Source organism: Passer montanus, unplaced genomic scaffold, assembly GCF_014805655.1.
Source record: "Passer montanus isolate IOZ18808 unplaced genomic scaffold, ASM1480565v1 scaffold74, whole genome shotgun sequence".
Classification (NCBI taxonomy): domain Eukaryota; kingdom Metazoa; phylum Chordata; class Aves; order Passeriformes; family Passeridae; genus Passer; species Passer montanus.
In genome coordinates, this window is record NW_024372592.1 from 3,080,735 (window position 1) to 3,108,488 (window position 27,754).

The 27,754-nt window shown below is 43.6% G+C and overlaps 1 protein-coding gene and 1 long non-coding RNA gene across 5 annotated transcripts; one reads left to right on the top strand and one right to left on the bottom strand.

The window, feature by feature from the left end:
• SEPHS1 (selenophosphate synthetase 1) lies at positions 1-23,654 on the bottom strand. Of its 3 annotated transcripts, none has more exons than XM_039730858.1 (9): positions 23,498-23,654; positions 20,421-20,682; positions 17,267-17,370; positions 12,621-12,728; positions 11,711-11,865; positions 10,809-10,899; positions 7,861-7,960; positions 6,052-6,264; positions 1-1,344 (listed from the first exon to the last, which is right to left on the bottom strand). In XM_039730858.1, exons 2-9 carry the CDS (start codon positions 20,611-20,613, stop codon positions 1,130-1,132), a joined length of 1,179 nt encoding a protein of 392 aa, XP_039586792.1. In that variant the 5' UTR covers positions 20,614-20,682; positions 23,498-23,654; the 3' UTR covers positions 1-1,129. The 3 variants fall into 3 exon arrangements, with proteins under 3 accessions (XP_039586792.1, XP_039586794.1, XP_039586793.1); XM_039730860.1 differs by lacking the exon at positions 23,498-23,654 and adding an exon at positions 22,981-23,112 and having other exon boundaries at positions 1,061-1,344; XM_039730859.1 differs by lacking the exon at positions 23,498-23,654 and adding an exon at positions 22,956-23,094 and having other exon boundaries at positions 1,061-1,344.
• LOC120512499 lies at positions 23,150-27,486 on the top strand. 2 transcript variants are annotated; one of them, XR_005630031.1, is made up of 4 exons: positions 23,150-23,287; positions 24,117-24,399; positions 25,486-26,085; positions 26,270-27,486. It is a non-coding gene; the product is annotated as an uncharacterized LOC120512499 (long non-coding RNA). The 2 variants fall into 2 exon arrangements; XR_005630032.1 differs by having other exon boundaries at positions 25,486-25,784; positions 26,892-27,486.
• The last annotated feature ends 268 nt before the right edge of the window (positions 27,487-27,754 follow it).

A 27,754-nucleotide genomic window follows, 5' to 3' on the forward strand; every position in this document is an offset into this window, starting at 1 on the left:
TACAAGAGCAATAAAAAAAATTAAATATTTATTTTGAATAACAAGCTTAAGTTCAAGCTGCATTGTTGGCAATGTTGGTTTTAAACACAGATCACAAAAGCGTGCAGAAAATCGTATTTGAGCAAAGAACAAAATAATACTAAGAATTATACTAAACAGCTGCTGATTTTTAAAGAAACAAAAAGGCTTGTAATCACTATACAAAATATAAAATGTATTAAACACTACCATCCACAGAACAGAGGTTTATTTTAGTTTGATTATATTTAAAAATTATTTGTGTAGTTATTTATATAGTGAATTGTAAATGAATATTATACAGTAACCTCCTTTTGGTCTGCAAAACCTTTGTTGCACTATAGCACATCCAATCACGTTGCAAAAAAAAAAAAGATTTATTTGTCGTTACTATCAATAAAGAAAACAATCATTGATAATACAGTAAATATTGTCAGGTCTACAAATAATGAAATTCAAAATGACTCCTTCGACTCTGAAGCGCTTTCCATGCAAAAAGTCAGCACTTGCTGTTTAAACTGAGTGCACTACCAAGCAATGTCCAGGGTCGTAGATGCTCTTGGTAAGACTAAACTTTACAAAAAAATTTTGAAAATAAAATAAAATAATTTTTTTTTCCTTAAAAATCGAAGATTGAATGCAATCATGCAACCTCTTACTACTGGGTAACCCACTGTGTCTCCTGTCAATTTATTGCCTTTCTGGAATATCACTCAAGGCATCAAAATTAGATTCATGATAAATATACACATAATGAAAGGACACGAACTGCTATTCGACACTACTACTGGTAATGTCTGTGCTACGTGAAAGCACCTTTAAAAAGAGCCTATGCGGCAAGAGATAAGTGTCTAAAGATTCAAAATGAATCAACAGTATTGGATAACAATATAATTCTCAACTCAGAAGCTGCCTCAAGATTAGGTGCATCTTCAGTTAATGTAACAGGAAAAAAAGGCAATGGATTTTATTATTTGTATCCACTCATAAACTGACCTAAGGCCACCAGATGTGCAGACACAACAAGTTTTCTTTTCTTTTTACAGTTCTTTAAATTGTAGGATGATAAGGGAATAGATCTATTGAAAAACAAACAGCTATTTCATCTCTATTAAGAGGTGGCACCGGGCGTGGGGTTCACGTTCTGAGTGGCCACCTGTGGTGCCACCTCAATGATCCGGGGTTTGTCGATAATCCTGGCCGTGCGGTTGCCCTTCTCCACGATGCCGATGATCCACGCCTGGTGGCCTTCGCCGTATTTCGGGGACTTGATCTCGGCGCAGAAACGCGCTGCCTGCTCTCGGGGTAAGCAGATGAGGAGGCCTCCTGCAAAGAAAGAGAGCAGAGCGTCAGAACATCTGACTGAAAAGTATGTCAGCCTTGGTCTGCCAGAGCCCTACTTGGACAAGCTCTAGGTGACTTCAGTGGAGTCTGCTGAACTCCAAAGACTCCAAGAAAATTCACAGAAGTCCGAGCTCTTGCTCTACAGCAAGATGTCTGTGCCTGAATGCAGTGTTTAGTTTCATATAAATGAAGCCAACTACACACAAAAGATGCTGGCAAGAGGACATGGTATTGATGCCAACAAATGACATACTGAAACAACACCAGCATTGTAACCTTCCTCACAGGACTGCAGAGTGCCTCTACACAGAAACATTTTGGATAAAGGTCATATGCAGATACCTGGAAGCACATATTGGTGGCAGCTGATTCTGTGAGTAATCCCGTTGCCTGCAATGAAATCATTCATCAAAGCAGGGACCACTGCCCTGCTGAGAATGCAAGAGGCAGAACATGAAGCACAGGCCTGATCCAGTGCTCCCTTTGACTACCCTAGTGACCCCTTTGTCTGACAATTTTCTAACCTTTTTAGCCTTTCCTGTAAGTTTTTTTTTCTCAGACATAATACTTCATTTACTAACGAAGGCTATCAGAAGCAGCACAGCAATGAGTTAGCAAGCTCACCATTCCACAATTAAACCCCAAAGCACTTCCAATTCTTAGAATCCCAAAGCACTGAAAAAGATAGATTGGCAAGTGAATTGAAAATGTTTGGAGAACATAGGGAGAGAGTAGATACACACACCCTGGAATTTGGGCACATGCTGAGCCTCACTTCTCTTTGACCCAAAGCGTTCTCATCCTCACAAGTTCTGCGTCCAGCTCTGAGCCAACCCTGGGGCAAAGGGCTGGAGCTGAGCAGGTCGCTCTGGGCTCGGGTGCCACATCCTCCTCCTCCACAGGCAGCTCCTCAGTACAGTGGGCACCTTGATGTTTGCTTTTCTGAGCACACAGTCCCCTCGGTGGTGACTAAAGACACTTTTCATTTGGGGCCATGAAGAAGCAGCTAGTGAACATGAGGAGTTAATTAAAAGGGTGAGTGAAGTGTGAAAGTGATTTTCTTTTTTTAATTCTGTACGAAGAAAAGTGTGCCAGCCAAAAAAAATGCCTACCTCTTTTGACATTTCAAAATAACATCCTGGTATTTCCATCAAACACAACAACAAAAACCCATAAGCTTGAGTGACAGTGGCTGTAACTACTCCAGATGTAACAGACAAATCAATTGCAAAGGAATTATGTGACATTCCCATGGAAGGCTTTAAATCCAACTGAAGTGAAATTTATGTCATGGTGCAAGTGAGTCAGGGGAGATGTGCAAGTATGGTAAAAAAAGGAAACAAGAAAGAGCAGAAAAGTAATCTTCACTCAATTTTTCACACACACAGAGGCTCTTCCTGCAATTTTGTGTCACTTGTACACATACCCCCTTATCATTCTCTGGCAAAACCAAAAAAAAAAAGAAATAAAATCACTCCCCACCTGCTGGCTACACCCCAGTCTGATCAATAATGCTTAAAAAGGCTATGGGCTACTCTCAACCAGCAGCAAGCTTCCTGTATACAGGGATTATAGTTATTTCTCTGGTACACTGACCAGTCTCTTTAACCCTTTGGGTAAATCCTTAAGGTTTTTTTTTAGGCTAGTCTGTGTTCTTGGCACCCCCAGCTGCTCTGCTTTTTGGGGACTGAAAGGATGTAGACACTTGGTGGCTGTCCTGGCTTATCTTTGTAAGAACAAAAGGGTTTTCTTCTAAGAGGCTTTGAACATTGCTGGCTTTGACAAGTAGTATTTCAAGCAGGGAAGTAGACACAGAACACTTCAAAAGCCAGCCAGACAAAGCTCTGTAATTAAGAGCAGAGATACAAATAGTTCATGAATCAAAACGAAGTCCTTGCTCCTGCTAATGGCTTTCTCCGCAATGAGAAAGCAGGATGACATCATTAGCCTTGCCTCTTGTCAGGCACTGACACAGCCCTTGTTTTCCATCCATCTGCCTATTTCCACCCAGTCTCCACAAACACCAAGTCGCTGAGATACCTCTACTACATGAAAAGAGTCATCTGACACCATCCAAAAGTTATTAGGAGTGAAAAATACATACATGTATCAATGTCCCAAACAGAGTAACTCTGACTTATCTCTGCAAGTAGCCACTCTAACAAACAACTCATTCTTTTGAAACCAAATGCCCAGCTGCAACTTTAACCATTACCAACCAAGGAGTTCCCTAAAAGAGAGTGCAGAATCATATAAAAGTGCCATTTTAGGAGACTACACCATTAGCAAGACTGCCTGAAGGATGGACTAGATGACATAATATATCTTTTCAACACTGTCTTTTGTCAACAGGTGCCCAGCAAATGCACATAGGGGAAAAAAACCCCAACACAATAACCTTAAAATCCATTCAAATAGTTTTCCAGTAGATTTCTTACTGCCTGTGCACTCTGCTGAAAAACATCTGTTCCCAGATGAAGAAGCTGCAGACAGAGCATGTCTAGAAGCTGAAGCCAACAGAGAAGAAGTGTCAGAGTAAGCAGAGCCTTGAGCAGCCCCAGCAGGCCTCCCCACAGCTGGGTATCAGGCACAGCAAGGCAGGCCTTGGCCTCCACATAAATCAAGCCCAGGACAGGAGGTGTGCAGACAGCCTGCTCTGAATGCTAAGGAGCCGTGCCAGCACAGCCTGCCCAGCTCACACTGCTGACACACACCAGGCCCTGCAGTGTGTGCCAGCAGTGTGAGCCCAAAGCCTGGGGGTGGTTATTCAGCTTCCTGGCCAGTGTATCCACGTGGCTACGGATCTTTTGGGGATCTGGCAAACACTGCCCTGTGACAAATCCCTGTGGCCACCTCTAATGCGAGAAACACAGCACTGTGATCAAATCAGACAGATGTGTTTGGAGGCACCCGCAGTTCACCACCAACCAGATCTGTCTCACTGTTTTCCCCATCATCCATCCATCTCTGCACAATGCAAGCTGCTCAGCATTTCAAAGACCTCTTGCTCTCGCTCCCAGAAGAGATTCTGAAGTCAAGCATTTCCCACTTCCTGGCAGTGCATCCATCTGCACTGTTTTACATTCCTGCAGTGAAAAGAGAATTGGGTATCCCCAAGGTGCAGGACAGGCAGCTCTGAAGACGTAAGCACTTGGTTTGCAGCTAAAACATTCCCACCAACTGCTACCCAAACCTCTACTACAGCCACACACCTGGAAGACCAGCTTGCAGTTTCAGCTCTGTACCATGCTATTTTTGGGGCTTTTTCCAAATAATAAATGCTAGTGGCACTCTAGCTATGTGGGCTCCTGGGTTCTAAGAATCTGACTGGTATAACCAACCTTACTGACACAGCTTGCCAAGCTGCCACCAGATACTTCTGCTCCCTTCTGACTGACTCTGGATTTGGAAAGGGTTCACGTCCCATATCCTGTTACACATCATCTGAGCCACTACCAACCTTACTGACACAGCTTGCCAAGCGCCAAGCTGCCACCAGATATTTCTGCTTCTGACTCTGGATTTGGAAAGGGTTCACGTCCCATATCCTGTTACACATCATCTGAACCACACAGTCTCTGTAGGACAGAGTGTCTGCTCCAGCACAGAGGGCCAAGGAACAACTCAGCAGATCAGGGTAAGTTATGTATTCACTAGGGGAAAAGTTTATTGCTCTCACTGTGATGCTCTTTTCCAAATCTTCGACTGTTTTGCTTCAAGGGGCCCCTTCTGCTGTGAACTGCAGAGAACATGCATAATACTTCTGAAGAGCCAGAAGATGGCAGGGAAATTAAATAAGAGAAAAAGACAGATTCGTTGCTACATCTCTCCATTTCCCAAAGAGAAAGAAGAGTCAGACTAAATTAGTAAAAATAGAATTAAACAGAAGATTCAAGACAAAAGTTAAGTAGAAAGACATCCAGCAGATGACAGTGATCATGCTCATCAGAGAAGAGCCTACTCTAAATAAGGCAACTTAAAAACCATCAGAAGTTCTCATCAAACACTGATGACTCTGTGGTTCTGTCCACAGCCAGACTTCCAGTGCAGTCTGTTGTACTCACTGTCACTGCAAGTGGCAGCTTTATTGAATTACTGAAGTAATAAATGGGTCAGAAAGCAACATTTATTTTTCTGCTGCTTGTCACAATCCCTGAAGTCAGATTTAATAAAAGTAAAGGAGAAAAGCTGTAAGCTATATTCTTGGATGTCTGTATGCTGTGGACAGAGAAGGCCTCAGTTGCCAACACTGGCCCACCCAACACTAAATTTTATAGTAACAAACCAAACACCATCCTTTGTTAGGCAAAACTACTGCCAGTGGCTTTGCTTTTGAGAAAACTGTGCCAGACACGGTGGAATTTCCAGATATCCACTGTTCTGGGGTTAGCAGAGAAAAGCAAGTGTCAAAAGAATTCAGAATCATCACTAACTTCTAACTGCAAACTGGAGGGTTACAGGGTTTCTGTAATAGTGTTCCCTATGGGAGCAGAAGACATTCAGGACAGGATGGGGGTTTGAAGTCCAGCTGAAGGAATCAGTTGTGAACAGCTGTGTGGCTGCTGCTCATCAGCCTGGCCAGGTGCCAAACCAACTGTGACTCTGAACACACAGCACCAATTTGTGTTTGAAATGGAATTCTGAGGTGCAGGTGTAGGGAAGGAAGAAGGTGGCACAGCTGTGACCTACCTGAAGTCTCTGGACAAGTCCCGTGCATGAGGCCGAACATGTTGCCACAGGCCTTGCTGACAGCAGCCATCTTGGCCAGCACAGGGAGGTTGTGGATGACAAAGGACACCTCGTTCCGCTGCTGCTTGGCAAGGTTCTGTGCATGGCCCAGGATCCCAAACCCTGTGATGTCTGTGGCTGCATGTGCATTGAACGTGTGCATGAGTCCAGCAGCTACAGGAGAGGGAGGGGGAAAGAACACCACCACATCAGAAAATACCCAATGACCAGGAGAGTGCTTTAACAATATTGTGCACAGTCCAAATGAAGTTGCATACCTTTAATGCAAGCCAGGTTGGGTTAAATAAATAAAATAAATTAAATCGTGCTTGAAGAGAACTGGAATTCACCAATAGTGCACGTAACACTTAAAAAATTCAATTTGTATTTAAGACATTAAATCATGCTGAAAATCTGTCATGGAAGTTGCATTTATGAGCGCGGGCTATTAGACACGTGCTACTCATCTATACTGGCAGTCTAAAACAGGGGTTTGCTTTAGATCCAAACTTCCCAAAGCTGGGGGCCAGCGAGGTTCTGAGCTCAGCTTTGCTCCACTAAGGGCAAGGACCAGACACGCTCAGTTTTCTCACACCTCCTCCCCTGCCGCCCGGCCACGGCGACATCAGAACTTGAGATGTGGACACTCCGAGTTTGAGAGCTGAAGAACAAAGCCTGCGGCTAGCGACATCAGAACTTGAGATCAGAACCCGGACACTCCGAGTTTGAGAGCTGAAGAACAAAGCCTGCGGCTGTGGGGGAAGGGCCCCAGCCTCCCCACCTATACATTCATGAAATTCCTGCACATTTGCAGCTCCAGGGTGGGAAGCGGGCACCCGTGCATGCAGGACAACAGCACCAGTTAGGAGTATTTAAGTGTTGTTAAAGGTGTCTGACAAGAGTAGAGAAAAACAAAACAGAGACCCCTTTGACTTTCTTTGGGTGCTGCCCAATAGAGGAGCAGGACCGAGTTCTTTTCCAAGAGACAATGCGGTCATTTATCTTTCCTGGAAGGCTTTGACAAAGAATGAAAAACCAGGGAGATGACAAGAAATGAAAACTGAATAAATGGGAAAAGAGATATTTAACTATGCCTTCAACTGAGAAGTACGTAAGGAAACACTTAACTCAATTCTCCACTCTGCCAAAAGATACTTTGAATAAAGAAGGGAAATCCTGGATTAAAACTTCTAGGGTAAAAGCAGAACCTTCCCTCTACCAAAATTCAAAGAAAAAAAAAATCAAAACAAAAGACCCACTACAGGAACAGGAAAAAGACAAACAGAAAAAAAAAATATTCCACATACATACTCCACACTGTGGAAAACATAGTACAAGACCTAATTAGAACAAGGTAAATTTTTTTTTTAAATCAAAATTTAAATTAAAGCTTACATTAGTTTAGAGCTTTTCCTTTTTTTATTCTATTCCAAATTCTTTTAATCTTATCACAGCCAGGTCTTCTCTATGCAAGAAAATAAGGAACAAATCCAACGTTTTTCGCTTTAAAACATTTTTAACTCACTGGGATGTTACTTGCAGCACTCACATGAGCCACAATCATATCCAGCATCTTTGTGTTTTTGCTGTATAATTACAAGAGGGCGTTTGATATTAATTTACTGGTTTTGCTAACAGTGAAGAGCAGAGAAATGGGGCAGAATGAAAGGGACAAAGTGGCTGTGTCACAATTCCCCAAGGCAGTGAAATTAAGTTGATATGGAATTGAAAATACAATCCCTCCTCTCCAACACACACATCTCTTCTTACCTGTCCTGTTCAGCCGTGCCATATTCATCATTGCCTCCTGATATGCTAGTTCTACATCTTCCTGTGTTACCACGAGTTTGATTTTATTCCACTTTTCAGGCTAATGGATAAAATTAAAAAAAATTCTTTTAGATTTTCAGCTGTACATTTTAAAGCACATCCTGACCGCTTAAAAAACCCCAAACCCTTAATTAAAAATGTACCTTTTTTTAACAGTTCAAGAGGGGAAAAATATTCCAGTCTGATGTGCTCCTTAGTCTGCTGTACCTCAGCAAAGCTCATGTAAAGATCTCTTAGGCACTAAGTACCTCAAATCCTACTTTCAGCAGCTGAGTGGAGTGGAGTAAACTACCCCTGGGAAAGGACTTCTTCAAGGCAACTCTGGATTGAACTCCCACAGCCAAATTAAAAAAAAAAAACCTTTGTTGCTGGATGTTGAGATTTGTAATTTCTGTCTTCTTGGGTTTTTAAAGATTGTTCTTGATTTCACACCTGGGCACTTTGATCAGACCACTGATATCCACCAGTCCTGGTCAGAGGAATGCTTGCTAAGGCAGGATATAATCACTCTAGTTTAGGATTAAGGCAATTTCATAAGCCCCCTTTACAATTTAATACCAGCATCTTCCACCCATTCTCCAGTGTCTGTTATGGTCTCATCCCTTCACCATATTCCCATAAATGCTCTTCATTCCAGAAGGGTTTCATAACAATTTAGGAAACAGTACCTTTATAAGGGGTAATTGTTTTATTCAAAGCTGAAGTGATTCCAGATCCAGAATGAAACAAAGCAACTACTTTATTTTTAAAAGCCACACTACAACTGATTAAACTTTTTTTTTTGCAACGAAAATAAAATTACAGAGAACTTAGAAAACAGGATTTTTGAGGCCACAATACTTACACTGCCATTCCACAGAGTAAATGTGATAGAACAAACATCTTACTTAACAAAAGGTGCAGGAACTACTAAGAATGGTAGGTGATGCTACACTGGGAAGGATCATGTCTTAACAAATGAGTGCTGACTTCAAGAGGTGTAAGAGAATCCAGAAATGGCAAAAGGGGGAAAGACTCGTCAGCCAAAATAAATAAATTGTTAAAGAGCAAGGAATGATGGCAGTGGGACCAGAGTTTCTGATATTAGGTTGAACTGGATCTACCAATTGAACAAAGGCATTTTTGTTTACACAAATGAGAGACCAAGTGAAAAAATAAAATGTGTCTGTTACAGAGACGACAGGTATTGATTATTCTTACTCTGGGAATGACTGAAAAAAATCTGAGCAGTCATTCTGCCTTAGGTTTCACAAACAGTTCTGAGGCTGATCCCAGGACAGAAACTGGTCAGGTGATGGCAATGGAAATCACAAATTATGTGGAAGCAGAACTCAAGGCTGAAGGTAGAAGAGCCACAAACACAGGTAAGATCTGAATTGGAGGAAAATTCCTCTCCACTACAGCAATCAAGATACTGGGGTTAGTCAACAGGGAATTAGGGCAGAAAAATTTGCAAAAACTTCCAAACAGGTTGTAAAAGCAAGACTGGATTTCCTCATGGGAAGGGTCTGTAGACAATGGCAAAGAATTTCTTGTCTACGGATAAATTTCCTATACTATACCCTCTCCCACACACTTTTTAATATGAAGTCCAATTCCCCACCAAAATTTGATTTACAGATGGGTTTTGTGATGGGTAATTAATTCTAGTTTCACTTTCCCTGCGTTTTCAGAAAACAAAGCTAAATAAAAGGTAGCTCAGCTACTCAGACATTTTCCTACCACAATCAAAGATATATTCTATTTACATATAATAATAGCAGTATTGATTTCCTGGCTGTCCTCATTTTTCAGACCAGGTTTTTCTGTTTGACAGTTGAGGAAATTAGTAGCATTTGAAATACGTGGAAATTCAGAATAGCCTTAATTTGCAAGTCTGCTCATCAGTACAACAAGGAGACATGTTAAGAAGATAGATTATGGCCACAAAACATACTATGGAATTAGGATCTTGTTTCACCTCATTTTCACATCAAGATTATCCGAGGCCCTGATCCTTGTATCTGTGGAAAACACAGGATTCTGAAGAGGTCAAACTTGCTAGGCCAGACCATATGAAGAAGGAGAAAAATATTTTTCCCTTGTTGCTCACACTTCAGACACCAATGAAGTTTTAAGCTGGTTCTCTCCCACTTTGCTAACACTAGCTGCGTTAATTAGAATTCATCTGACAATGCAGTGGCCAACAGCCAAACCAAAGTAGATTCCAGCTCACTCCTCTGCCAGTCTTTTGGCTCAGGAGTCCCAAAAGTAGAAAAGATGCATCTTTTTAGGGTGTAAACTGAGCAGTTCTAATTCGGAAGTCACGTACTGGGAGCCAGACAACATAAGCAGATGCCAATTTTGCAGTTACTTTTCAGTTCAGTAGTTACATTTTTGCCTGAAGTAACAGATGGAAGTATGTCTACATCCATAATGCTGCTAGAAATACTCTTACTGAATGCACAGGGCAGTACATGTGAAACGCAGATAAACTTCCATGTACACAAGCAGAAAGCCCAAGAACACAGAGAGAGCATTCTTGGCCTAATTGCCATCAGCAAGTGTTGCCAATTACTTTGGCAGGTGGAGTAGGGCATAATGTTGCCCAGGGTGATAGTCTGTTGTTCTGTTAGTAAACAATTTTGGTTATTACAGCAATGTCTGAGAAATAACTAAGAATTAGGTGCAATTAAGATGGGCTCACTAAGCACAAAATTGCAAATTGCCTTGATTCCAAAGGAATGTTGCACACAAGTAGGGAAGGCTGGAGCATATCAAGGAGGAAGGAGGAGGGAGATGACAGATGACTCCCATCTGAGCTGAACTTTGTCACATTGAGGGAATGAGGAAGGTCATCTTTATACCTCTTCCCCTCTCCCCTATTTCTTTTTTTGCAGTGTACTCACAATATCTAGCCACTGGTGGACAGCTACAGCCACTTGTGTTCCCAAGGGTTTAGTTAATACAAGCACATCTCCTGGCACTGCATTGTCTGGCCTGGAAACAAAGAATTCATATATTAACTACACAGTGAGATTCAAACACGTTATTAGGAATAAGTGCTGGTAATTACATATTCACAGACCTACACATCTTACTGCACAGTTAAAAAACTGACTAATTGCAGAATTACCCTTTGAGATTCATTGCCATGCAATATTATTGAGGAAAATGCTGCAAACTCGTTTAAAAAGTGCTAATCCTTCTTTCTTGGAAAAAGCAATGCTTGCAGTCAGACACACCAAATTATACCTCTTCTTTCAAATTTTTTGAGACATAAGAGAGGATAAGACAAAAAATTTACCTTTTTTTACCCAGGGTATAAGATATTCAGGATTAGGATCATAAACAGGTTCATTTGTATAGGCTAACATGCCACAATGGGACATTCAAAATCAGCTACTGTTAAATGGACAGAATGCTCCAAACACAGCAGTTCTGTAGTTCTCTACAGCCATTAACAGGATAATTGGGACATGGTTTAGAAATGTATGTACAAGTGTGGCAGAAATTTATGTTCAAAACAATTTCCACTACCTTTAAAGATTAGATGCTTAATTCTCCTGTCAAAAGGAGAACAGGATCAAAAAGGATGGGGGGGTGGGGAGAAGTAAAAGGACATCCTGTTTAAAAAAAAGCAAATATGTACAAAGAGATGTGGCATCTTGTTGAGTGCTAAGGACAAATGCAAGCAGAAGGTACTGCTTTATTCATCAGAGACACACCACAAGATCACAACACAGTGCTTAAAGGATTTTCACTGTATCCCTCAGACCAGCGCCTTTGATTGTTTAGTGATTGAACTTACATTATAAATTCATTAGGCTGACAGACTGTCGTGGCCACTCCTCCTAAAACAATCCAGGGATTTAACACTGTTTGGCCACCAGTAACAGATGTTCCTGCCTCTTCTGCTGCATCTTTGAAACCCTGGATAATTAGAGGCATCACTTTGTCTCTTTCCTAGAGATCAAAACAGAAGTCAGAGTTCCATACACAGCAGTGCTAGTCATTACAAGACTGGTCCAAGGCTTTAACCACTCCAAACAAATGCCCTCGTGGCAAATAGAAAAGGAACCCTTAGGAAGAGTTTGGCCTCCTGGAAACTGCATGTTATCCCACAGAGTTACAGTTTTACAGCTCTGTGTAGAAGAGGTGCAAAGACACTTACACTGAAGAAACATTGTTCAAAAGGTCATGCAAGAGTAATCAGAGTTCTGGAAACTCAGAACAATTATCCTGCTGCTGCAATCAGGTACAGCCACAGCAGAGCAGTGCTAAAAGGCAACATTTAACCAAGACGGCATTTGGGCTCCATTGACCATAAAAGCTTCAATTTACATCCTTCTAAGAATAAACGTTCCTTTTTTACTACAGCAAAACAAAAAGCAGCAAAACCAACCCATAATCATAATTTATCCAGATTGATAGATGAACTGGCAATCAAATGCTGGCCTTTGAGAGAAGGAGGCACCCCATTTTGGTGGGGATGAAGGCAGCAGATCACAATACCACAGAAAACTGAACTTTTAGCACATGACCTCACAATGCTTATGAGGCAAGATCCTATGAATTAAGCCACTCAGTAAGACCATCTCTTCTTTACACAGCTTCAAACTTTGAGGAGAAAATACACTAAATTTACACTAAAGTAAATACATTCTGAGCACATTTAGCTGTTTGACTCTTCCTTCAAGAAAAAGTGTCAGAAGTCTTACCCTATCTGTCATTTTATTGCTGATTCCAAGGAGCATCAACATGTTGTCGCATTCTGTGACCCCCATGGCATAAAGGTCACTTAGGACATTGGCACACGCTATTCGTCCCTGAAAAACAAAGAGAGACAAGAAAAAAAATCTGCAGCACTCTTGGTGAATGTTTAAACATTTTCCACAAGCAGTTTCCAGTGTGAGTTTGCACTCTGACACAGCTTCTTACTCCACAGCATTAAGAAACCCAGCTAGAGATGTGGTATGATCCATTATGGGCTATGTGCCCACCTAGAAGTGCAGGTATCCTTCCTTTTACAGCCAAGCAGAGAATTCATCCCAGCTGTCTTGGTCAGCACACTCTCCCAGACTCCATAGGAATCCCAGAGTTCAGACTGAATGCCCAATCTGAGAGGCTGAAGTGAAGATCAACAGTCTGTCCCTGATCACAAGCTCTGTTTACTTGGCATGGTGTATTCCTGGTAACTTTATTCCAGCACAAACCTGTATATCCTGAGAGAGATGGCCACGGCATGGAACTCACAACTGCTAGGAAGTTAATCCTAAAAGCACATATTGCTGAACTTGTGCATCAGAATATGCAGGAGATGGGTCCTTGATGAGAAAGATGTTTGTTCCCTGCCCTACTCTGGGGCCATGTCTGCAATGCTCAGTTTCTAGGACAGAACTCCTCTTCCCCGAGGATACAGCTGTGCTGCCAGCACACACCCACACTGGGCTGTTCCTCTGCTCTGGGGATGACAGCATGTGCAGGGAACAGAGAAGCTCAGAACTCCCAGGGACTGGATTTGCCACCACTGGGGAAGCTGTGTACTCCCACCACTCACATAGTGAGAGAGATGTGTTTATCTGTCACTTTCCAGGTGACAAGATCAAGCTGAATTTTGCTACAGCACCAACAACTTTACTGACTGTTGTGTGTACATGTGAGTATTTCCACTAACAAAAACTTGTACAAGAGGCAAAACTGTCTGCTGAAGATTCCTCTAAGAAGTCAGGAAGCTGACAGGACTGAGAAGCCATAACTCACATTGCATGAGGTTAGTTACTCTAATTTTACTAAATTGATGGATCTGAGGTATGGACCCAGCACAGGTAAAACATCAAGTTTCCTGATGAAGATGCAGAACTTCCTCATATAGGGTGTGTCCTAAGGGACAGCAAGATATTTTAAAATACAGGACAAATTCTGTTGTGTTACTCTGGAAGACCCCATACATTCGCATTCTATGATAGTTGTTTTACAGCTGCAGAACTGTAACCAACAGCTGGCTTTATGATTTTAAGTCTGTGCTTTCCATTATATTCAAAGGCAACAGCACCATGGTAAAAGCAGCAACATGCTTATTTGATACAATTTGCAAATAGGTAATATTTTCAGGCAGTTACTTCACTTGCTCATGACATGAAACAACATCTCTGAATCACAAGTAAATATAAGACAGTTTTTCATAAACTCAAGAATTTTCAATGGCATCAGGGGAATCCCTGACATTTGGAACTGGAATATACTTTAATAATTTAAATTTTAAACTATTAAGAAGAGATTTGTGTACTGCACTATTTGATGGATATTAGCTGTTAAATTTCTATAGGCCTGCCATTTCCCCTTTGTGGAACTATCAAGCCATTCTCTGTTATCTTCAGTATTTACCAAGCAAACTGCTGGTTAGTGCCCTGTTAGGAATGACAGATAAGTTTTTAAAAGCATAAGGACAATACCTCTGATAGTCAGAGGTCAGTCTAATAATGCTTTTGCCAACTGCCAAAACCACTATGGAAACAAACTCGGGGAAGTGCAATTCCCAAGTCTGAAGGAGCAGAGAGAACAACACAGGGCTCTTGTGAACACCAGCCAACCCCACAGGGCTCACGGACAGGGGTCAGCCTGGCCAGGTCCTGCAGGTCACCTGCCTGCTTGCACAGTGCCTGGAACACAAAGACCTGTGTGCAATACTAAGAATTATTTGTAAGGGCAAAGGATAAAGAATCAGACACCCGTCTTCAGTGAAGGTTCTTAAAACAGCAACAAAAAGGGACCTGGATGGAAGGGGAAAGATGTACTCTCCCAAAGCAGCCAGTTCCCTGCTCCTGTACTCAAACATGTATCTCCACAGTGCTACCACAGAGGCCAGTATCCAATACGAGTCCCAGGGGATGGATTGATACTTATAATGAAACCTTTTTTTGATTGCTTGTAACTTTTCTAAAAGCCATTTAAGCTAAATAAATCCTATCCTTGATACCAATTTTACAGGTGTACATCCTAGGGATAATTTTCCCCATGGACCGTTTTTCAAGGACAAAGTGAAAGTGAAGGAGGAAGAGGAAAGGAAGGAAGAATGATTTTGCATATAACTGCAGAACTTAGTTTTAAAATAAGCAGTACGAGAGTGAAAGCTATTTTCTGGAGCAGAAATAGGAAGTTCAGCTGAGTCCACAAGCAGTTTTGCCTTCCTCAGCTGTTTCCTAATCCCTTCTGTCGCAGCACCCAGCTTGGGAGTTCATTTGCACTTCTGGCTTTCCCTCTTTGCTTCCTCTCCTCCAATTAGGAAGAGATCAGATAAGAAGCTGCAGGTAAACCCTATGCACAGGGAAAGGAAGAGACTCTAGATCAGGGAACACCCACTCAAAACCAGACTAGAAACCTGGGTAAAGAGACTGAGGGGAAGGGCAAGGAGAGTGTGCACTGCAGGTGAGTGATGCTGGTACCACAGTGACAACAGGCGTGGGTCTGGGGACACCTGGACTTGAAGCAGGGTAGCAGTAGCATGTCTCGAGCACAGGAGGCCAGAGCACACCCCTTTATACAGCCTGGACACAGACTCAAAATTCCCAAGTCTCACAATTCCTCTGCTTGTAACAGCCATCCATAAACCCCGTGGCAAACTGTATTTGACTGTCCTCTGACCAATGTTGGTCCACACAAGTAAGAGGTAATCTATACTGCCCCTTGGGGTACTCTTGTCCTCAAATGAGAGGTCTGAGCAGAGGGTCCAGGAGCAACATCCTGCTGGATCATCACTGGTGGTATCAGCAAGAAGGCTTGAGACAGAATCCCCACCCTCAGTTAGCTCTTAGGAAGAAATACACATATGTAAACAGATTAGGAAGTGGCCAGCCACCAGATTAAAATAAATGCCCTCAAGAATGAAAAGTGAAGGACTTGAGAGTTAGACAGCACCAAGGTTACAGCTGCTGGTGCATGTGGATCACAGCACAGACTGTAACTATGATGCAACCACTGAAGCTGGACTAAGGCCAAATTTACATTCCACTCCTACCACACTGACCTAAACCTCATCTGGGCACAGGCCCATCTATCTACTCCTGTGGCATTTGTATCTCCAAACAAAGCAACCCTCCCCCTTCACCACAGCCTTCAACACTGTCCCTCAAGTTTTTGTTACAAGGTGAAAAGAGAGGGTCTCAAATGATGAATTTGAACACAGATCTCCAAAACATTTTTGCTCCTCTAGTCCCTGACAAGTTCCCACATGACATTAAAGCAACCTGCTTGAATCAAATTTCTCAGGAGAGCTCAACAACTCCATACTCCAGAGGCCAGCCTGAGATTTTTGGCTGCTCAGTTTGCAGAAAGAGAGCTCTCCTGGAAGAGAAATTACAGGAGCTAGGTTTACATATGTGCACAGCACGTGGTCAAGCATGCTAAAAAAAAAAAAAAAAAGCCCCAATTTCAAACTGTGTCCAAAACCTACCAGAGAGGTCTTGCAGAGCAAACAAACTGACAGCAGCACATAAAACATTCAGTCACACCAACAAGAAAAGCAATGAATCACATCCAAACCACAGAAAACATGAATTCTAGCACCTTTCATTTTACATTTCCTTATAGCTTTATTAAAGTATTTTTTAAAGCTCATTTGTTTCCCAGGATCTGTTCAAATCAATACTGATCACTGCCACACATGCAGGAATCTCAGCTGAGACAGACTAAATGTGACAGGAACACAGAACGAACCAAGGCCAAAGTGCACACAACCTTCCAACCAGTCATTTCTGTGTGTCCATGGTCAAGTGGAGGTAGCACCACAGGACAGCTGGTGTTCACAAGGCACTCTGAAATTGGGAGGTGCTTCTGCCAACTACTGACATTAGGTATTTCCAGTTCTAATGGGTTACCTGGTTATTTCAATACCTCAAAAAAGGCCAATTACAATGTGGTTCTGCTTGTAAATGGAGTTCATTCTCTGCTACTTCACAGGCTGCTCTCTTTCCCCCTTTTGGGCTTTTCAAACCAAATCCCACAGAACAAGAGATAAAGGGAAATCTGAATTAAAGGTGGCAGTTCTCCCAACTTTCACCTACACGGAAAGCAGCACTGCAGCATTCCTGACCAACATGGGAGATTCCAGGATCAAATTATGCCTTTCCCTCTTCATGTCTATTTAGGAAAGACTCTGAATGCAATTAATCACACAAATAGCACCACACATCTAGAAGAAAATGTGAGAATTGCCATCAGGTTGGTGAGAAGCCCAAATCAGCAACAGACCCAAGTTTAGCCAACTTACCATCATATAAGGGTCATCCACAATAGGACAGAAATGCCATCAGGTTGGTGAGAAGCCCAAATCCGTAACAGACCCAAGAACCAAGTTTAGCCAACTTACCATCATATAAGGGTCATCCACAATAGGATAAATATAATCTGTTGTCTGGACTAATGACAAACCTCCATGTCTTAATGGAATAACACAAGTGTCCATCCCAATTCCTGCAAAGACAGAAATCCATGAGTGAAGTGGGTAACTGTACCCTAAATTATCTGTTGCTCTTAACAAAAGAGTTCATAAAACATGTCTGTGAAATACAACTCCTAACATTGCCTAAACAGACAAGGCAAATTCCTTTGCCAGAAAAAGCACACAGCACAAGTAAGAGGGAAAAACAAGCAAAGAAAGAAAACTCCTGATTGGAACTGAACATAAGTGCAAATGGCTGAAGGCAAGAACTAAACTACAATGTTTTTTATTCTTTTGCAGCAGCATAACAGCACATCAAAAACATCTGTGCTTTTATGTAAGTACATTTAAAGTTAAGAGGAACTAAGTACACTGATATTGCCAAAAGCAAATAGGTTTTCCTGTCACTCTGATCTCAACAAAAACACAGTGACAGTTGTGAAGGGACACAGCATCTCATAAAGGACATTCCCTTGCTTCAGAAGGAACAAGAACTCCACAAGCCACAGCCCAGGCCCTTGGTGAAAGATGATTCACCCACATTAGCCTTGCCTGGCACAGCTGGAAGGTTGCAGACCACCTGACAGATACAGAACTCCTTGGAGAAAAGCACAGCTCTGAGCACCACAACCTTTTCCCTGGCAGTGGATATTTCAAACACAACATGTGCTATGAGAACCCCCCAGCACTTGCTGCCACAGAAGAGCCCACACCAAAGGGGCAGGTGACAAATCACAACATGCTGGCTGACCACACTCCCCTGTGGATAGCCTGTGCCCTGCAGCAATGGCAGGAAGCTCACCTCCTTCCTGGGCTGGCACAGCAAGCTACCTGGAATTACTCTGCATGCCCCACAGGACAGGAGTCTTCAAAATAGCCCATTTTTAGGGAGCAGATGTCACAAGGGAACTTTTCACCATGTATTAATGAAACACACTACCCTAGCAAGAGCTACAAACCAGAGTTTGGCAGTGTCCTGTACAGGGATGGAACAAGCTGCTGTCATCTGAGGGGACAGAGGTCTGCCAGGCAATCACTGTACAGGTGGAGAGGATCTCCTGCCTAGAGAGGAAGGAGATCTTGCCTTGGAAGAGAACACATACTAACAAACTCCCAAGCAGTAATTTAGGATTGCTCAAACTCCAGAGAAGCTCCCAAGCCACTATGCCTGACATCCAGTGCCTCCAGGGAAGGGCACAAGCAGTTACAGAGAAGTGGCCCAGGTGCAGGAGCTGTTTTGCCCCCAGTTCACCTATTCATGCCATAATGCTGCAAAACCAACTCTGACAGACACACCAAGGGGCTGGGATGATGGTCCTTCTGAGGCTGTGTTAATGTTCCACCAAAACAGGTCTGAATAACAAGTGGCTCTGTTCAGAGCCATGACTGATTTCAGATCCATAACAGCTCTGAGAATAAACATCAGATTAAAAAGTTTCTTACCCACAGCTGTATTTAAGTTTGCTCTGGGTAACATCTCTTGCAGAACTAAAAGGGGAGAGCTTGAACCTGCTGCTGGCAACCTCCCTCCTGACTGTATTTCAAAAGCAAGATGCCCATGCACAGGTGGCAAAGTTACGTGTCTATACCTTTTAAGCACAAGACATCAAAGGCAAATCTCACACCAAACTTACCCAAAGACACATTTGCTAAAGGGATGCTCATCACAAAAGCATATTTTAAAAGAGATCTGAACTCTTCACCTATTATTAACAGATTTTCTGTTACATAGTATCACACCTACACACTGAAGGCTTAAATCTACTTTTATACATTTTCATATAGCTGTAGAAGAAAAGTCTACTAGCAGTTCCATCATTGTTTAGAGCCTGTAAGTTTAAGAGAAAAGAAATCTAAACCAAACTACTGCTGATTTTAGAAAATTGCCAAACTGAAATGCTGCTGTGAACAGCTTACTTAATATAGAAAAATACATATAAATAGCAGTTTGGGGATGAAAAAAAGATGGAAGTGTCCTCTATCAGGGAATATTAAATGATACTGCCACCCCAGCTTCACACACAATTGCTGCTTAGATACTTCATACAAAGATCCCCATTGTTTAAGCAAGAGCATGGGTGCCTTACTAATCTCTGATTATATTCAATCTCTACCAGAATAGTGGGTTGCAACCTGTTAGCCTGCTAATAGACAATTAGCAATGTCAATATAATTTTAAATAAGGTTATTGAACACTAAACTGATAATAACTTAGGAATACCAATGGAGCATTTATTCTGAAGTTGAGGGGAAAAAACCATTCTGCACTGCAAAGAGATTGAATATGCAGGGCTGAGTAAATAGACAAACAAAATTAAAAGTGTCATTAAACACATTATCTACATTAATTTATCTATATCAATATTAGGTACAGTAGCTGGTATCAAAATACCTACGTTTGCCCTGTTCCCCATGTAGGTGGCTTGTGCAGGTTGTTTTCCCTTATTGCTTGCATCATTGTGCAAATATCAAAGAGAAAGTGAAGCTGGCAAGAACACAGAGGTCTTGGAAAGGCAGCCTTTCCCAGGCAGCTTCTACAGGTGAGCAAAAGAGTTAGAGTGGGGAACAAGGAAAGGACTCAAAGGAATAATGACAACTGTGAAACAATTTGCTCCCAGTCAGCTGAAGCAAGGAAGTTCTCTTGCTCACTTTCTGTGACCCAGGAACAGAGGGGAGGGAGATGGGAAATTCACCTGGGAGTCATCCAAATGCATTCATCCATTGCATCAAATTCCAAATGCAATGCATGAACATAAAAGTCTAGAAATTAACTGAGAGGATTTCAGTTTGCACAGCATCTACTGACTAATACCTAAGCATGTGCCAGCACAATGGCCATTCCTGAGTGTTTTGCCTTTGTAGTTGAGTGCACTGCAGGATGTTAAATAATTAAGATAATATTCTTGTATCCCAGATGCCAACAAATGACAGCATGAGATTCACTGTTCAGCTTTCTGGATGCTGTTCATGCATTATACAACACATAATTTTCAAACTGGTTAAACAAACCACAAATGTGATCGTGTCACCAAGTAAACCGAGCTGAAGGACAACCAGTGTGTCCAGAGCAGCAACTACTTACCCAACCTGGGCATAACTGCCCCCAGGAACTGTTCATCTTCCTGAAAATGGTTTTCTTGCAGAGATTCAAGCAGTTTCTGTAAGACATCCTGTGGCACTTTGCAGCCTGTGCCCTTCAGTTCAGTGAATCGGGTCAGACGGAAGCTCTTGTCCAGTTCGTAACTTTCTGGGTTAAAGGACTCCCGAACAGACATGGTTCTCTCCCACAGACTGCCGGCCTCTCCCACCCCACAGCAACGGGATCAGTTTCTCTGCTGATCAGTCTTGTTGAAAAATAAAAATAACAATTAAAAAAAAGGAACATTGGAAAGTCCTGTGACCTGCAAGAAAACGTGTTTTCCACATGGTGCAAGTGCTCGTTATGCCTGCTCACCTAAGACAGGTGTGCACATCTCACATAACTCATTTCCCTACGACTACAAAGGGATGACTTCTCATCCTACCTTCTGACATTTAAAACTATAACTGCGCCAGGTGAATCAGAGAATTAAGTTCTTTTCTAGATATGCTGTGTAAGGTTTTCATTTAAAAAGAATCTAACACACTTACCGTCCTCATTTAACACAGAGGTAATGAAAGAAATAATAGTTCCCAGAGCACAGAGGCCAACTTCCAAAAGGCAGCCTGGGCCCTGATCCTGCAGCATGCTCAGCAGAGACATCTGTTTGCACTCAGCTCAGTGTGGGATCATAATTTTAGCCATTAACATATTAATCTCAAAAATAGGATGCTTTTCAAATAATGGTTCTGCTTCAATCCTGAAATAAGAAGCTGAAGTTTCATAATACACCTGTTCTCCTTGGGAGAAAACACAGTCCTGGTGTTCTGTTGGTACAGGTAGCAGAAGAACAAAGAGGCTGTATTTAAGCAGAGTGGCTCACCTACAAGCATGCCAGTTTACCTTTTAGCATGTTCACAGACAAAAAAATACTGAAAAGTTTCTTGCCTCTTTAGCCCTTTTTTAGTCAACTAATGATATGGAAAAATCAGAAATTGTCCATTAAAATAGTAATGTAAAAAGACACTGATGCAATTCATTTAATAAAATTCTTAACAATGCATGCCTAATTTTAGAACGTTTTTCCACTCTGACTCACATCCACCACACTCCAAAACTAATAAGAGGCCTAACTGAGACACTGACTTCTAAACAGGAACGGCTGTGATAAAACACAATTCATCTTTCTCAGAGAACAAGTTTTCAGGAATTACCCAAAGCAATCTGTCTAGTAGTAGTTTCTTAGAAAGCAAAGATCCTATGTAATAGCAACAAGAACAGAGTTCAGAGGCATCACTGACAAAACCTGATACTGATGGTCATGCCCTAATGAGGTTAAGCTGAAAAGAAGAATTCAAGGGACTCGTATTTGCCAAGTTCAACTTTGTTAAACGAAGGAAAGAAGTAAATCTACAGACTGTGCTGTATCTGCCCTCCATGGCACTTATTAACAAGCACATCTGTTCCATAAACCTTTGAGTCAATTTATTGTCTGTAATTTGTAAGAACTGAAGTTTTAAGTTCCCTGAGAACTTTTGATGTGGAGCCCAACTCCCCTTCACTGTGCTTTCCCTCCTTCTCTGGGAGGTGTGGCACTTATTTAAAACAAATCTTCCAAAGCCTAGGCTCGGGCAGAAATCCAAACTCTAGTTACAAGAACGTGTCTTGGATGAGCAATGAATTCAGTTCCTAGCCGTTGTCTTCCAATGCAAGACACTAAGCACTTGCAAAAAAAAAAAGTGTCTGGAAAACAACCTGTCAACAGAAATAGGAGACAAAAGCTTTTCAAGGGGGGGGGATTTTTTTTTTTCTTCATTCTTTTTTAACGCTTCATTCTAATTAATTCCAGAAAACTATAAAAAGCAGCTTGCCACACAAGAGAAACATCTTCCTTCATCCAACCAATAAGTGCAATAAGCTTAGCACCCCCTGCTTACTTCCACAGGGATGGATGCAGAGGCCACAGCCTACCAGGAAATTTTTGAACCCTTGAGGACTGTAAGGACACAGATCCCCTGTTTGGCAACAACTCGTGAAACAAACAACATGATTTCATTTAATGGAAAACATCCCCAGTGCAACAATACGGTAACTTTTCAAATAAATATCTGATTAAAGCTGCGTGCAACTGTGTAATTTGCAGACTCCCATGGGAGCAACATTCCAAGTTTTGGTGACTTCGGTGGTCACAGCACCGAGCCTAGCAGAGTTCACCAAGAGTATGGACAACTCTCCAAGGTGTGATTCTTGGGGCTGTCTTGTGCAGAGCCAGCAGCTGGACTGATGGCACTTGAGAGTCCCTTGCAACTCAGAACATTCTGCGATTCTGGCAGTCCCTGCAGCACTGCGATGTGAGTGACAAGCATCCCTCCCCAGCAGCAGACAACACCTCCTAACCCAGACGTTCCTTACTTTAAAAGAGCGGCATAATAAATATTAAAAACTAAAGTTTAACCCTTGCCTTCCTAAAGAGCAGAGAGAGGGGAGCACAGGAGCCAAAAGGGGGGGAGGGAGGGAGAACGGGAGCCAGCTACATACCCCAAACAAACCCCAGCGCACCCACCGCCAGCCCGAGCGCCCGAGACACACGAGGCGAGGCGCTGCAGCCACCATCGATCCGGGGAATGCGGCGGGGAGCGCTGCGGGCAGACATGGCTCCGGGACACCTTAAATTTCCAGCCGCTGCCTTTAGAGGCAAACCCGGGGCCTTCGCTGCCGCTCTTTGTGCGGCCGGAGAGGCGGCGGGGGAAGAGGACGAGCAGGAAGAAGCTGCGCGCGGAGCGGCGGTGCCAGCGGCGCCTTCCCGGGGGGCGGCGGGGACGGAGCCCGCGGGTGTCCGGCCGCGGTGTCCCCCGTGTCCCCACGTGCAGGTACGGTGTCACCGGGGCGGGGTTCACCCCTCGCCGGCGGGGACGGCCGGTGGGATGTTGGGAGCAGCCACCCCCCCACGCCGACACTCCGTGACGGGGAGGGAGAGAAGCACGGGGGTGGGGGGGCAGGAATGGGGGGGGGGAGAAAAGGAGGGAAACGGGGGAAAAAAAAAATCCTCCTCCTCCTCCCTCCTCAGGTCTCCCTCTCACCGGCTCTCGCCGCCTCCTCGCCCTCCGCCTCCTCCCGCGAACGGGACTCCCAGCGCGGTCCCACAATGCACCGGGCGCGACGGGCTCCCTCAGCGCCGCCTGAATAGAAAATGCCGCCGCCGCCGCCGGGCACGGGGGGGTTAAACCCCCCCCCCCCTGCTTTTCCCTCCCTTTCCCTCCCGCCTTCCCGCCCCCTCCCGCTCCCCCTCACGCCGCATCCCACGCGCGTTCCCGCGCGGGGGCGCGCGCCGTTGCAGCGCGACATGTCGCGACAGCGCCTCCCCTCCCCGCCCCTCAGCTGGGCTCGTGTGGGCAGCCCGGGCGTGTGTGAGGAGGGGTCTGGTCCCTTCGTGCAATCCCGGAATATCGAGGCTGGGAGAGACCTTTAAGATGGAGCGGTCCGAGCCAGCGCTGCCGCTGTAACCCCTTAGGTGCTAAAGCTCATTACCCAGCGCCCGGCCCGGGCAACTCCCGAACTTCGGGGACCGTGACTCCGCCACCTGCCTGGGCAACCGAACGGGGAAAATACTTCTTTAGTATCTCATCTGGATCTCCCCTGTCTCTGTTTAAGGCCATTTCACCTAATTGATTAGAAATTCTAATCAATTTCTAATCCCAGAATTGATTAGAAATCGTTTGGAAAAGACCTCTGAGATCGAGTCCAGCCTGTGACCAAACCCCGCCTTGTCAACCAGCCCGTGGCACTGGGTGCTGCTTCCAGGCTGTCCTTAAACACCTCCAGGAGTGGTGACTCCACCGCCTCCTTGGGAACCTGCCCTCACGGCTAATCATCCTTGCTGTGGAGAAATTCTTCCCCTGAGAAGCATGAGTCTGCCTGTCAAATTCCTTGCTCGGACACCTTCTCCTTCAATATGAAAACTTTGAGATCGGGAACAATTTGGGTGAGAAATTTAACCAGAGCTGAGGAGACCTGGCACCTGCAGAGCCAGGCCCTCCACCGATGCTGAATTTTGCCCAGAAACTGGACAAAAAGTCACATTTGATCCATGCCACACCAAAATGTTGGGCAAGAAGGAAAGTGAGGGGGTCAAATGGACCTGACAATGGGCAAAATTTGGTCAGCATCAAGTTTTTCTGAGTGCAGAGCCAAGACTGTGGCCCCAGGGAGATAGAGGTGTCATTTCCTCAGGTGCCATCTCCAAGGGGTTTGTTTGATCAGTGTGTGCCCCGTGGAAGGCTGCAGGTACCACAGCAGGAGCACTGCAATGTGGCTGGTTGTGTCAGCTGGTGACTTTTTTTACCCAGAATGTGTTTTTGAGCATGCTTCAGGAAAAATGTTATCCTGTTTTGCAGCAGGTGGTGATGGGTTCAGCACAACTCCAGGAAGCTGTGCTGTGTTTTAGTAGCCAACAGCCAGGATTGTCACAGACTGCTTGCTCAAGTCAACCCTTTTCCATCACTGATTTGCAAAGCATCCCATTTTTTCTTATGCATTTAATATACAGATCACTGGAATACAACATGTCTTTACCATGTCTGATTTCCAGTGTCTTCTCAGTTCGTTTTTCTCCCTGAAAGTGGTTTTTGTGCTTCCAAAGACCCTTTTCCCAAATGATTAAAGTCAGGATTCAGATGAGTCTCTTGCTTTATGTGCAAGACAAGTTTTCTCTAGAAAGGAGGGGATTTCTGTGTTAGGGATAGCACAGGGCCCAGATTACATTTCCAAATAGATAAAACAGGCACTTTGCTTCATGTCATTTGCAGTTAAGTACCTAATTAAGTAATTGCCTGTTAATTCAAAGATTGCTTTTCCTGCAACTGGCTTTGAAAAAGTCTTGTCTAAAAACAAGCAGAAAGAGAAAAAAAATAAACTGTTGCTTTCCCTGCTTGATTTTAATTACTCCTTTTATCTGCCAGAGATGTAGTGCCCCAGGACTCTGGTGCAGGGGACCAGAGGTGCATGGGAGCTCCCGGCACTGAGCACATTTAGGAAGTCACTAATATTTGTATAATTAATTGATTTTCAGGCTCCTCTGTGTTGCTCTCTGAAAGCATTTCAAGCTCGACACACAGAAGCTGTTTCTCAGTGAGCAGCTGTGGGGCATTTGGCTGATGGTTTTGACAGCAGAGATGAATTGAGGACGTGGCATCTGCAGTCCTGACCTGGAATTTGAACCCTTCAGTGCCTCTCCCTCCTCCCAGATGGAGAGGAGGCGGAAGATCTCGGAATCTTCTGATTGCCATCGATCTGATTTTGCTGAGCACTGGCCTCGTATCACGTCTGTGTGTTCCTTGAGAGATGATTTCAATCTGAAAAAAAAACCCTGTAAGTATCTTGAGAGCTGGAAATCAGATGCTCTGATCTAACATTTCTCCAGCATTTAGCCATTACCTCTGCCACGAGCACCTCATTTAAAAAAAAAAAAAAAACCAAACATGAAGCATAAGGAAAACTGTGAGATAACATTGCTGATTTTGAGCCCTGACTTACATGATTTCCTTTCTGATATTTTTGGAGGGAAGAGGGAATTGGATCATATTTTTGTCTTTTTTCCCCCCCCCCCACATCTGTAAGGACTAGACATTTCTTTAACAGAGGGGAAAATAAAATAAATTGAGATCTCCAGGTGGTAGGAAAACTGAGATAACATTGCTGATTTTGAGCCCTGACTTACATGATTTCCTTTCTGATATTTTTGGAGGGAAGAGGGAATTGGATCATATTTTTGTCTTTTTTCCCCCCCCCCCACATCTGTAAGGACTAGACATTTCTTTAACAGAGGGGAAAATAAAATAAATTGAGATCTCCAGGTGGTAACATGGCTGAAAGAAAACATGAATACTTGGAAATTCATGCTCATTAGTACTGGCACAGATGTGACTCTGTAGAGCTGAAGCTAACCCGAACCAGGATATAGAGATGAGAACTGCACATAATTGAAGCCCTGATTAATTAAAAGCAATTTCTTGGCACAGACAATGATGGAGCACCCTTGAGTGGATCTGCACATGTCCCTGTGGACGTGTGCCCCAGGCCCTGCTGCCTGTGCTGGGGTGAGGCTTTGTGGGGGTGGGCAAGGGGTAGAAAAGTGGCTTTGCCAAGGAAGCCAAGCCAAGAGGAGCAGTGAGCTCCCTCTCCACTGCAGCCTCAGGTGTGCTGCTGCACCCAGTGCTTCTCCAAGGGCCCCATGCTTGGAGCAGCTGCTGGAGGAAGTGTGGGATCAGGAAGGGAATCCTGTGCACACAGGTGAATGTCCTTTTCATGTAGGGTCATAAACAAACCCCTGATAGAGTAGGGGATGGATCCAGCAGCCCTGGGGAGGCCCCACACTGCTGGAACCAACAGCTTCATGGAACATTTTCCTGGAGTCCAATAGTGGTTTTCTAGACTTAAAAACCGATCACATTTCCTTTCCTCCCTCCCTCCCAAAAGCTTTTTTGTCATCTGTGTCCAAAACCTCCAGCAGAAACTCCGTGATTGGAGCAATTTGGTCCAATGCCATGAGAAGGGACTGCTCCGCACACTTTAGGAAGAGTAAAAAGGAGAAAGAAAAGAAGGTAGAGCCCTCTGTGCTGTGCCTGATCACTGATCAAAGCCAGCTGCCTCCTGTGCTGGCTTGAGGACGTGACAGATGTCTGTAGCCTTTACAGGTGCAGGGCCTGCATTTCATCAGTCTTTTTTCCACGGATGACCTGGGGTGTGGATTATTAGCAGCTCAGATTTCTTTGGCCAAGGTGCTTTGTTGTGTACACATCCGGGTTAAATCTAAGCAATATTTCTGATCCATGTAGGCTTCTGACTCAGTCCTGCATCTTTGGTGTTTACAAAATGATCAGAGTTTGAACTCTCCCTGTTGTTTCTTAAATGTCAGCAGAATTTTTTTTTATTAATAAAACAATGCAGCCTTCCCCTGCAGTGTTTGTGACCAAGAAACTGTGGCATCACAAGAGCATGAGGAAATACTGGCTGATTAAAACCAGGGTAAGAAATGACAGCGACAGTGTTTGTCTTCTTTTTTTTTTTCCCCTCATTTCAGAATTCACAATGAAGTGGCTGGTAAAATGGGACCAGCTGGTTCAGCCCCACTTGGGCTGAATACGATGTTTAATGTGCTGAAACTACTTCCACTGGCAAACTTTAGTGTGATAATTTAATTTCTCATGTAAAGCACATCTCACAGCATGGCTTTTTCCCTACCTCCCTCTGTTTTGACAAAGTAAAGTTTGGGCAATTGTTCATTTTCTTTGCCTTGTTTTTTGTCTTTTTCCTGCCTCTCATTAATATACAAGTGGTAT

Coding starts and splice junctions, on each gene's coding strand:
- SEPHS1 (XM_039730858.1), bottom strand. CDS start 20,613: ATGTCTGTTCGGGAGTCCTTTAACCCAGAAAGTTACGAACTGGACAAG. Junction 6,265..7,860: donor GGCACGGCTGAACAGGACAG/GTAAGAAGAGAT, acceptor CCTCTCCTGTAG/CTGCTGGACTCATGCACACG. Junction 1,345..6,051: donor GACTTGTCCAGAGACTTCAG/GTAGGTCACAGC, acceptor CTTTCTTTGCAG/GAGGCCTCCTCATCTGCTTA.